The following is a 12782-nucleotide window of genomic DNA, read 5'->3' on the forward strand; positions in this document are numbered from 1 at the left end:
CCTATAGAAATTAATCCAAAGTAATAGTTAAACTGCAAGAAGAGACTAGAATACAAACTCGATGAACTCACCTCACTGATTTCCCTTACTTAGAGCCTAAAAAAAAGGAGGCAAAACTTTCCATTTCACTCCAAGAGTGGACTCCTGCAGCCTTGCCAGGGTGGAGTGCACTTCTGATTGTTATCTGAGCATGAGTCAGTGCCTTTCTTGAGCAATGCAACCTTTAAGTCTGCATTTCCAGGGTTTTTAATGTTTGGTTTAAAAATAAAAGCAAAATAAATAAACTCTTCCAACCCTGATATTTTGGTACAATTATATTTACTCCAGCTGAATCTTAACTTCATCATCGTGCAGTTCTTCCTGTGGGATTTAGCTAATGTTTGCAAAGCACTTGATTTATGATGAACAGTTGAAAATGATGTTTAGGGCTGCTATACAGCTGAGGGTCTGCTGTGCATTCATTATTATTGTTGTCAGACCATTTCTTACCTCAAAGACCCTTTGACAGTTTTCCTTCCCCCATCCTCCACAGTCTTGCTTCCCAGCTTTCCCCAGCACAGTTGCAGTAATTGCTTGGGAAGCAGTTGTATCTCAACAATATCAAGAAGCCAAGCAGAAAATAAGGCTTCTTTCCTGCATTGGGTGCTCTTGTTTGGGTGACATCCTATTCACCTGTGTTGTTTATTCTCCCTCTCAGGGTGCAGTGCTTTGTGTTGATTAGTCCCAAATGTTTCCTGGTTTCCTTCAGACTCTGTTGCTTTCATCTCCTCAGGCTTCAGTACATGTTGTTTCCCTTCTCCTGTGACCCTTTCTGCTGCAATGTCACCCCCAAATACTGTGGGACAATGCCAGACAGACCTCATCCATCAGAGGCATCTCCTCAGGACATGTGAAAAATCAAGTTTGTGTTTAGTTGATTCAGAAAGCCTCCAGCCACCCAAAGTCTTGGCTTGGCTTCCAAGCTGTCAAGGGAAGGAAGATGGGGCATAAGGGGAAATACATGCCATTTCCAAAAAAAAAACAATAAGCAAAATCCCATACCTCGGAAAGTCAAGCGTGCTTCAGCATGGGGGAGTGGTGACTAGAAATGTTGGCAAGGGTGTGGAGACACAAAGCAGGTTAGTGTGAGAGGTGAGTTGAAACACGCATCTGCCACCAGGAAACCTCCTTACTAACTGTTGTTTTTCTCTCCTGTGGCAGGTGATGGACAGCTCGATGCCCCTGATTGGGGAGCATGTGGAAGAAGACAGACAGCTTATTGCCGATCTGGTAGTTTCCAAAATGACTCAGCTTGTCATCACTGCTGGATCTACACCATCACCGCTGAGGCCTTGGGTATGAGCGAATAGAGACCTTATGGCCAAGTTGTTTTGCTGAACTTTTTTCTTTCTCTCTCTCCTCCCCGTGGATGTCAGGCAGTCAGATATTTGAGAGAGCTGAACAGTCCCATATGAGACTGTATTGGATAGATTAATTCCTGCTTTTCCAAAGAGGTCTCCCATAGACTCTTTGAAGTGGGTGCCCCTAAGAAACACCTCTCTCCCCCTTTCTCTCCTTCCATAAAATTGTGACATCACACTGGTAGTGTGGGCCATGCATCTAGACATTCTGGCTTGCTAAATTCATAGATTCATATTGAAGATGGCCATTTTTAGAGGTGCTTGTAACACCTGACTTCATCTCCATCTAACACCATCCCTCAGGATAGGTTTCATTCCCGTTTTTGCGTCCCTGATAAAAATCTGTGCTTCCCAGAACCGAAAGTGGGAAACTCCACCAAGAGCTGTTCCATTCCTTACTGCAGCCTTTCTTCTTTGGAGATGCCTGTCATCCCCTTCATCAGGAGGAGTCTTGACTAATGCTGAATTCATATAAGAACCTGTCATTATTGCATTTAAACTGACCCCTTAGTGCTGCTCATCTACATTCATTTTGAGTATCAAATGCATCTAATCTTGGTGCCACATTTCCCAGTGGCAGTTCTGCATAAATGAAATACACCAGAACATACTCTGTGTCTCCAGGTATATGTGCTACACCTCTTTCAGTGTCTAGCAGGGAGCCAAGCATGAAGGCTAGAGGACAGCAAATCTGTACAAGAGAAAGAACAGGAGAGTAAACAGGCTGAGGGATAATACTGCCAGCAGTGTACTGGAACAGTATCCATTTCCACTTGAGACAAAAAATGGGAGAAAGCACTTTATGGCTCTCTGGCTTTGTCATATGACAGCCCAGTCCTGCTAAACCAGGTGCCCAGCATGGTATTCATCAGCGTAACTCCAAACCAAGTGTTAGCTCGAGTGAGGGGGGAAACATTTAATAAACACTAAAAATGCTTTGAGGCAGGGAAAGCGATACAGAAGGGATAGGATTTACTCTGGCCAAAGTGGAATCAACAACAGCCATCTGAAATAACCACGATAGAGTGTATAAACTAAGAGCAAAGGGGAAGCCAACAGAAACTGAGAACATGGACAGATGCATCTGTTTTCTGTGTCTGTAATACACTGGTACAGGATCGGATTGGATTACAACAGACCTAAAATAGGGCCAAAATAAGAAGAAAACAAATGGTCTTGGAGGGATAGGATGTCAAATAGAAACATTAAACAACAAAAGGGTCTTCATCAAGAATACAACCTACGAATATCTGTATCCAAAAATCAAGAAAATTAAAACCACAAACATGTTAACTAGATTGTTTTGCTATCGAGAAAGACCTTGGTACAACAAACATTGCAGAAACTGCACAATTACTAACATAATCCTATAACACATAGTTACAAATAGGCAAAGATAAGTAATTACATGCGAGGCTAGTGAGATGCAGAACTAGAGTTACAGGTGAAGGCTTCCACAGAATGAAGGAAAATAACAATTCCAAATTCAAGGACAGCAGTACTGAATACATAGAAATATGAATGCTTAGATACCCTATGGGTTTGTATATAATATCTATACATATTATTGGTACTGTCTATACTTGTCTCTGGATCAAGAAAAACTGTGAAATTATGAAATTGAGTGCACAGCATTGACAGAGATGGAAGAAGTAACAAGTCATAACAATGTGAGACTGCAGCTATCAAGAAACAAGTCAAATAGCATAGTGTCACAGTAATTCAGAGAGAGTTCCCCATCTCTGTACGTGTCTGCTTCCTGGAACCCCAAAATCCAAGCGCAATAGAAAACAACACCTTGACCTTAAGAGCCTTAAGAAACACCCAGGTGCAAATTCAGAAAGTTAATATGTACCATTAGTTTTGATGTCCAAGGGACAGATGTGATATCAAAAAGTAACGGTATGACACAAGTAGTCAGAAAAGATTATTTTAATAAAATGAGAAAATTAATCAACTCCCTTGCATTAAAACTGTATGGATGTTATTTGAGAGACTGCTGTTTTCCATAAAGCATATATACATTTCTGATCTGTTTGTGAACCAGAAATGCAAGAAATAAACTTCTAGAGTTAAGTGGCAAAGTAATAGAGGACATTCAAGACAAAAAGGAAAAAAAACATCTTCCGCATTCGGAAATCTGACATTTAAGACGACCGTTATGCACCATCATGCAAGTAATAAAAGGAAATGCAAAAAGGACAGAAATTGATTTTGAAGAGCAGATAGAGGGAAGAATGAAACAAATTCTTTGAGTTCACCAGAAGATGGAACCCTACCAAAGAATTGGTTGGCTCTATGAATCACGCAAAGTTAAGGGAGAAGACGAAGACAACAGGGACAGTGTTGTGACTCTAGTAAATTTAATTGCTGAAAGTGGGGAACTTCTTAAACTAGATATAGTTTTTCCTGATCAGAAAGACAGGGTAGAGAACGAAAACAGTGACTAAACCAGTGATGAATAATATTTTTAAAAACTATTAAGCCCCCAGACCCAGATGGCTACATCCAATGAACTGAATTAAGGAAGTGACTAAGCTGCCAAGAAAAAATGTGCAATTTCATTAGAAACAGTTATTGCTCCAGAGGATTGGTGTACAACAAATACAAAATATGTGTTTAAAAAGTCATAAGAGTAATGTAGAAAAATGTGGGCAAGTCATGGACCTTACAAATTATCTCAGACAATAATTTAAAGAATAATACAGAAGACCAATAAACCAACAGAACCACAGCTTAAGACCATCTACAACATTATTTTTTTTGTGAAGAAAAATGTCCCATTAATTTCCTTTTGATTCTTTTCCCCTCGTTTCTTTGAGAATTCTTTCATAAAGTGGTAGATAACAGGCAATCAGTCAAAATAATGTAGCTAGACTGTCAAAAAGCCTTAGACGAGGTAACAGATGAGCTATTAAAGAAAGCAAGCAGGGAGGGGCTAAGCTGGCCTCAGATAAAGACATAGATATGAGAGATATTCATTCTTGCAAAGTTAGCACAGGGGACACTTAAAGGATGCTAAGCCTGGTCATGTTGATAATTGGGTTGGTTGAGCCCAGGGCAGGATAAGATATTAACGACAACCTGGTTTCATGGTTACAGCTGCGGTTCTCTCCTCACCTCTCTGCCCCATCTCCATCCTTTCCCCCCACTGTTTCCTTTCCAAAGGCAGAGGACCTTGGGCTGGCCCTCACCCCTTCATCTCTGAGCCTCAAAATCCTGTTTTGCCTTTGTCACTGAGAAGCCTTGGGTTGGCTTTAGGCAAAGACTGTAGAGGTGAATATGAGATCTAATTCTCTTTCTTTGGCTGGTCAAATCAGGACGTCTCTCAGCATTAGGACAGTAAATTTCCATCAACACCAAGGCAAGGTTTAGCATCCCAAGATATGTAGGACTAGAAGCCATGAATGGAAAATTCCCAGATTTTCCTCCCTGTCCATTTGCACGTCCCAGATAAATAGTGTAAAATATGGGCTGGCGACCTCATCACATTTGTGTTAGTCAGTTGAAAATCATTTCAGTGCTTCCAACTATGAAATATTTCTTCCCATTTCCAGAATCACTTAGCTCATTCTCCTGACCTTCCAGGAGCCATGAAGACCCTTTTATCATTGTGTTCTCCATGTAAATAATCTGGCATGTACCAGCCTATCTGTCTCCAGCTTCCCCTGCTTTCATAAACAATTTTGTGTAATAGGCTTACTCAGACTTTTGTTAACTTTGGACCAGCCCTTTGTGCAACAGTTCTGTGTTGCTCAATCTGTTTATTAAAATATCTGTCAAAAAGAGTAAACAGTGAGAGAGAAGAAAGTGCAGATGGCACCAACTGATTTGTGTTAGTCAGGAACAGGGATGGCAGTGAAGAACATCTGACAGAGCTATGTATGTTAAGTCACCACAACAGCAAACAAAACTCCATATGGAAGACTGAAAGGTAAGGTAAGCTGGGAGTAGAGAGCGGGAAAACATAAACAATCTGCAGACCTTGCAAGTGGCACTAGCCATTCCCCCATGAGAAAGACTTTGTCACACACAGGCTAATGAAAACCATTGCTCAGCCTATGGTTGTGCTGACAAGGGAGAAGCAGGAAATTAGGATGCAGGAGAAATGAGCTGGTGATGTATTCAGAGGACCCAGATACTGCTTCATCTGGAATAATGTAAGCAGACCTGCCTCTGGCATCTGCAGAAGGAATCACAAAGCTGGGAAAGAGAAGTGGGTGATGAAAACAATTAGGGGCCTGGAAACATTCCCATGGAGGGACCGAAGGGATTCTCTTGGCTTTAGAAAGGAGGTGACCAAGAGAGAGGGGAGTAAAGGTTTGCAAAATAATGAATGGCCTAGCAAGGGCAGGTTGTGAGAACTATTCTCAAAACTCAGAACAAAGCAAGGGAGTTAAGAAATAGGAAAAGCAGTGAGGCTGAGAGCTGAGCAAGACTCAAAGGGTCTGGGTGTAAATATCAAAACAAAATATCTGGAACTATTGCAAAGATTTTGTGGAGCAGATAATAAGCTCCATGTTTCAGGGTTGAAGCTGGCCCTTGCTTATTAGCAATCAAGAGGAGACCCCTTAGGGTAAAGGGATAATTACTCCATAGATGTTTCCATGGTTCATCCCTCCTTCTTTTGAAACATCTGGTGCTGGCAACTGTCCAAAATGGGAGATGGGACTAAGAGACCCCCTCGGGCCTGATACATTTGGTAATTCCTGATTGCCTAAAAAAACATTCTAAACTGTAACTTCATTATTATTCCCTGCAAGCAAACAACTTCTGTGCTCTTTATTACTCAGCTCTCCATTTTAGTCCCATGAGATTTTACCAGCCAGATGCTGCGTGTGTGTGTGTGTGTATTTAAGGAACACTTCATGACTCCGCAGTTCCTGTATTACCTCAGGGCTTCTCTTTGGGGACTTTGTATTAACTGGAATGGCTTTTTTTCCTTTAGCCTCCACAAGTTCAACCCACGTCAATGAAATCTCAGGCTGGACCTCAGCTTGGACAACTGTCCCAACCACGGCCTCCTCCCCAAGGTACAGCTCTTTGGGTTCCATAACAGTGTGGACTGTGAGACCTATCAGTTTGCCTTCTAAATAAAAGCTATCAGGATGAAGGTTTGGAACTCATTGTTCCAATTCACTGACCAAACAGGCAGCAAATCCACGTGCTGTTAAAGCAGCTGCTATCATAGTCCACAGCCTCTCAAAATGGGATGAAAATTTGATACAGATCCAGTTGATACTGCTGGTAGGACTTAGCTCAGCAAAACAAGGCCACTTGAACTGGCACTGGAGCAGGATTCTGGGCACAGATGTTATTGGTGTTTGCACAATGCTGTAATCACTACAAGTGTTCAGAAGCGATGGGAAGATGCTGGTGCTGTCAGGCCTGGAACAGACACCAACATGGTGATGCAAGGATCCTCAATCCATCCGTCCTGGTATTCCACTGTCAGCAAGAGCGCACCCCCAGCTCCTCCTGACAGCAGAAGCAGGTTTGACTCATGTGGCTTGGTCAGAACAACAGGTTTGGTCTGTCCTGATTTATGCTGAGGTGATGAAGCACAGGACTGACCCATGGGTACACAGACCACACCAACCACTCAATTCACATAACCGATTAGACCCCCCTCTTTGCCCCCGCTGTCCCTTCCTTTCTCCACTCCAGTCTCCTACCAAATTAGCACCTACCTCTAATTATCTTTTCCTCATCAATCATAGTTTTGCTATATCCAAAATTTAGTATTTCTGATCACAAATGCATCTATGTAATTTTGGCGTTACATGGTATTAGTGATATGAAGCGTTGGTCTTGCAGGATACTACTCCCCATTTCTCTCTAGTACTCCCCTTCAATTCTCTGTGAAGTTTTTTCTCACATAACTCCCTCTTGACCACCTGTGAAATCCAGCCAGCCCTCACAACGCTATCTGTAACTTTTGTCAGCTTCTCACACTGTTACCTGTTGTGCCCAGCAATTTCTCACATCACACCCAATTGTTTTCCACATCCTCTTCAGTTTTGAGAGTCTGCTACCAATACGGCTGATAATGCTGGAACAGACGTATGGATAGCGATAGGGTACACAGTTTTGCATCAAACTGCTGGGCCCATGAAGGGACCGCTGACCCAAACCAGCAGATTCAGCTGTCATTTCCTGCAGAGAGCTGGTTCTCCAGTGACTCTTCCTTCCCAATGCAGGAAGTGCTTGCCAACGGTAAAAAATATTAGTTACATGGAAGAGTACAGCACATTGAAGTGACTCCCTTTGGGGAGAGTGGCAGAGCTTCTTTGGTGCTGAAGGAGGTAGAGAAATGGACAACAATTCTAGAGATGTGGGCATGACACCAGTTTTTGGCCTATAAAAGAGGTTTTCCCTTATCCTTCCACATGAAGCTACTCTGAAGAGTCTGTCCCCTTAGCAAAACTCATTGTTCCATATAGATGCGCCTTGCTTGTTGTCTGCCACATACACTTCTTCATGCTTACATCTACACATCCCTTTCAGGTGGACCACGTCAGCCTCAGGGATCTCAGCCTCCAAGGACAAATGCACCTCCACAGCAGCGGCTCTCTCCTCAAGGACAGCAGCCCCAGAGCCCCCAGTCCACTTCACCTCAGCAGCAAAGGTCACCTGGATCTCCACAGCAAGTCCGATCAGCAACTGGGTCCTCTCCAGTCCAGGCTTCCAAGGCAGGCGTGTTTCCTCCACAGCAGCCTAGACCTCCTGCTCAAGGCCGGGCTCCTAGCCAGCCAAGCCCCACTGAGACATCCAAGCAGCAAGCCACCCCACACCCACATCTGAAGTAGGTGCTCTGTTAAAATGCTAATACCAGTAGATATTAGAATAAGGCTGTCAAAAAAGTACCCTGAGCTGGCATGAAGAACATATCACCTGTTGTCAGGCAGTAGTCCTCAGGGACAAAGGCCTGGACAACTGTGAATGACTTCAGAGGCATATGTGCCTGGTATCCCTGGCTTTAACAGGCCACCATTGACCTGTTGTCAGGAAGAACAAGTTGTACTTGACATCTCTATGATTTCAGTGTCTTCCTCTTGTTCATGTGCTCATTGTTAATCGTATGCTCTACCCCAGCCACACCAACACAGCTACTACCTTCCCAGCAGGGCGTATACTCCCTACAGGCTGTAATCAGCACATTATTGGCCAGAAAGATCAACAAGAGTAATTCCTTCACTATTCCTGAATGCAGGAGCCACACAAGGTTCTTTATGGGGGCTTTTTTTTTTTTTTTTTTTTCCAATTAGTAGCAAAAAGGTTAGGGAGCCGGGGGGGGGAAGTAGAAGTGGCACTACTCATATACATAAAACTCCAGATGGTGACTGTATGTCTAAGTGGAGCCCAGCACACCACTGAATTATTGCGGATCCTTGGTAGCAGCCTTTGCTGCCACCCTTCGTGAAGCATAACTGGCTGGAAAAATTGGCAAAAAAATGTTTAGTGTTGAGAAAAAGTTGACACAACAGCAAATTGGTACGAAAAGGCCAGAGCAAAATATATACTAGGAATGAGAAGACAGTTTCTAGGCCGCAGAGTGATGTTCTGGAACAGGCTTTCAGTGATGATGTCTACATTAGCAAGGCAAACCAAGAGCAGCGTACTTAAGGATCAAAATGCTGGTGCTAAGGATGCAGTCGCCACACTACACATATTTCAGAGTCTGGTCTTGTGCTGAATGCCTATTACTAACCAGGAGAAACCACTCAGTGACAAAGCATGGTAGCGGGGAAAAATCGAGAGATTTTCTCTACAACTACCTGAAAAGAAGTTGTAGAGAGGCGGGGGTTGGTCTCTTCTCCCAAGTGACAGGCAATAGGACAAGAGGAAACGGCCTCAAGATGCGCTAGGGGAGGTTTTTTTACACTGAAAGGGGTATGAAGCATTGGAACAGGCTGCCCAGGGAAGTGGTTGAGGCACCACCCCTGGAGGTTTTTAAAAGACAGGTAGATATAGTGCTTAGAGATATAATTTAGTGATGGTTTTTGTCAGAGTTAGGTTGATGGTTGAACTAGATGATCTGAAAGGCCCCTTCCAACCTAGGCAATTCTATGATTCTATGAAAAGCACAGCCCTGACCTGAACTTAAACACTAGCAGGTACACGCCCAGCAGGAATAGTGTGGCCAACCAGAAGACCTGCATAACACAGCTGACAGTCAAAGCAGACATGCCAGGGAGGGAAAGCAACTGCACACATTGCAGCGGACATGGCTACCAACATGCTGAACCTTTCATGCTCTCACATCTGAAAGGACAGGACCATCATTCATGGTAACAGCTGATAAGAGACAGGTGACCCTCACTATGAATCCATTCTTCTGTATTAGCAGTGAAATGACTTAACTGTTTCTCACAACAGTTGCACCAAATGGCAATTGCATACTTTTTGTCAGATATTTTCATAAACAGTTACTAGTCTGGACTGTGGTAGTGGAACCACCTGCCTGTGTCCCATCTTCTTCCACCCCCATTCCTGGATATTTTAGGATACGGAGATTCTGCTTGCTAACCTCTCCTTTTATCCTTGAATTTGTCTGTGTGATGGAACACAAAGCATCAGTAACCAGCTTTGAACTACCACCTTCTCCTGCTGAGTGTGAACTCTGTTCTCCATTTCAGCAAATCGCAGTCCCTGACAAACACCTTCAGCATATCTGAATCATCTCCGCGGGGAAATACCAATGAAGATGAAGCAAAAGCTGAGACCATCCGCAACCTGAGGAAATCATTTGCAAGCCTGTTTTCTGATTAACAGCCCTGCACCTGGATCCGTGCTTTAGTCAGCCTTCACTCTTCATATCAGCGTACCTGATGTCATCCTGGAATATACTCAATGGTACCCAGCGATTCACAACTAACACCTGGGTAAACAGAATTTAAAAAACTATAGTTGTTTTAATACAAAGAAAACATTCTAATAACGGTCTGAAAAGTGACTGTATAAAAGTGGCACTATTTCATTGTTTTTTGTGCATAATCAGAATCACATCTGTTCAAATTACTGAGCTGTAAAGCAAATTTTACTCTTGCTAACCCCTGTGGAGTCAACGCAGTTATGACAGTGCAAACTAGATTTTATTTTGATTTGTATATAGTCAATACAATTGCTAACTTCCAATTACTGAATTCTTGTTGAGGTTGAGCTAAAAAAAAAAGGCTTATTTCAGAAAGAGATGTGCAAAGACAGAGCCAAGAATAAGTATTCATTGACTGATGAAGTGAGCATGCTTGAGCATGGAAACACAGTGAACTGTGGAACTTCATGATAACAATTTTACAAAAAGTCACTTTTCGGAGCAAAACTACATTCAAGTTAAATACGGTACCAGGCATCAGTAAGCGCCAAAGATCACATAAGCAGGTCATCCAGACGGACTGCTGGTTTGTTCCAGATCACTCAGCTCATAGCAGATAAAACATCTCCGTTTCATGCCTTGCATTTATGTCCCCTGCACGTGATTCCTGAGTTCTGAGAGAAAAATGTCATGTTCTAACCCTGTAGCCTTAGCTCAAAAATAACCTGAGAAATGGGCTTTCCACACAAAAAACAACTTCTTCCCCTGCCCCTGGAAACACGAGAGTTCACATTCACAGTTCACACAAATTCCAGACAAAACCCAGCTAAACTCCAAGCACTTTGGTGACTTGGTCACATCTGGCTAAGTATGTCCCCCAGGAACACGCTTAATTAATAGCAGAGATGATGAAGTGCACATATTTGTGTGCTGAGTGTTCCATAATACCGAATGGACAGAGAGATGGAGTGAAATCCTGTCTCCCTTCTTGAACTCCTGTTGACTTCACTGGGGTGAGTGCAATATGAATGCAAGGTGACAAACCTGCAACAGAAAAGGAAAACTTTCCTTTACAAATAAGATGAGCTGGGGTCCATCCACAGACACCAAGCCATGGGAGGGCATGTACAGGATTGCCCCAAGCAGGTAACGATCACTATTAGTTCCCCCTGACCACCCCCAAGAATTATTCTTCCAGAGAAGAGCGATGGATCTTTGCCAGGTGTGCTTTTCCTCTAACACAGAAGAAAGCTGTGAATGAGCACATATACTAGAACTGGGACGTTGCAAAAAACAGGAATGACACAAGCTACATTCACAACTGAAAAAACACCCTGGATAAATCAATATATTTATGGTTATTTCTACCAGCTGAGAACCTACCCCTTGCACTGTGCTAATTCTATTTATAACACACCTGATGCAGACACAAGTCCCCATCCCACCTCCTCGACTCTTCTCAAGTTTTGTTAAGCACTTTAGTTACAAACCATGCATACAGCTTCAAGGCCAGACTTTTGGCTCTGTGCTTCCCTTAGCAACTTCACCTTGATGGCAATTAGAAATGCCCAGGGAGGCAGGGAGGTCGGTAAGTTAAAAACATTTGAGCCAATGGCACAGATCTTTGCTGTCGCTTAAACAGGGAGATCCCCAAAGCAACAAAAGCATTTTCCATCTTGGATCTTATAATTCACTGGTGGGAATAAAGCCAAACAAGCAATTCCTTCCTGCACAGCACCTGTAATGAACATCCAAATCCAATGCAATCATTTGGACCTTGTATGACCTACCCCTGCGCAGGCCTTTATGCATATACTGGCTTTTGTGACCCGTGGACTTTCAGGCAAGTCACAGCATAGCTTTTCCAGGTTGAAAGGTTCTCAAGAGACTCATCTGGATCAATGATTTATACCTCAAGTTCAGTATTATAGAACCACCCTATTCCCTGACGATTTCTCTTTTTTTTTTTTCCCTCCAGTTCTGTGTTGTTCTTCCAGGTTTGCTAAGCAGTTTACAATGTAGCATCATAAATACATGCCATTATTTGAGAAAAAAAACAGACCCTGATGTTTTGCAGCCTCCAGGAGCAATAAAAGAGTGACAAACGGCCTTGAGCAAGCACTGTCCCACTGGCAAGAACAATAGCAGATTAACAGGCTCCACTATATGGAGAGGAGGTAATACAACCCTGGTGGGAGAGGATTTCCTTCTGTAACACTTCCCTCAGCATGGTTTATGCCTTTCCCTATTAAATGGTCACCAGAGATGCAAAGACAGAAATAAAAGTTTACTGCCAGAATCCTCAATTGCTCTATCCCCTGAATCTTTTAATGTCTCTCTTACCAACACAACCTACACGAAAAATAAGTAACTAGCGACTAGTAAGGCTTGCCCCCATAAATCGACCCCAGCTCATCACCAAAACCACAACTGTTGGATCATTTGCTGATGCTGTATTTGAACACAGCAGGGCTGTCCTCCAAGGGGCCACAGTAGCAGGACAGCACTGTTGACCTGATACCCAGCAGTGACTCAGATCTCTTCATCTGCCTACAGCTCCCAGCTGT

The 12782-nt window shown here is 43.1% G+C and overlaps 1 protein-coding gene across 5 annotated transcripts in view; it reads left to right on the plus strand.

Annotated features, from left to right (window-relative positions):
* The window catches only part of SYN3 (synapsin III), a 202713-nt gene extending 190194 nt beyond the window's left edge, over positions 1-12519 (plus strand). The window contains exons 12-16 of one of the 5 annotated variants that reach the window (XR_012586209.1): positions 1201-1335; positions 6349-6433; positions 7908-8205; positions 10040-10285; positions 12194-12519. Coding sequence is in view for 2 of the 5 variants with exons in the window: in XM_074580510.1 (XP_074436611.1) it covers positions 1201-1335; positions 6349-6433; positions 7908-8205; positions 10040-10172 (651 nt within the window). In the remaining 3 variants the exon portion in view is untranslated. Of the gene's footprint in view, positions 1-1200; positions 1336-6348; positions 6434-7907; positions 8206-10039 lie in introns of all 5 variants that reach the window. The other 4 variants (XR_012586210.1, XR_012586212.1, XM_074580510.1 and 1 more) reach the window with 4 other exon arrangements.
* Positions 12520-12782: the final 263 nt, after the last annotated feature.

This window comes from Larus michahellis, chromosome 1, assembly GCF_964199755.1.
Source record: "Larus michahellis chromosome 1, bLarMic1.1, whole genome shotgun sequence".
Taxonomy (NCBI): domain Eukaryota; kingdom Metazoa; phylum Chordata; class Aves; order Charadriiformes; family Laridae; genus Larus; species Larus michahellis.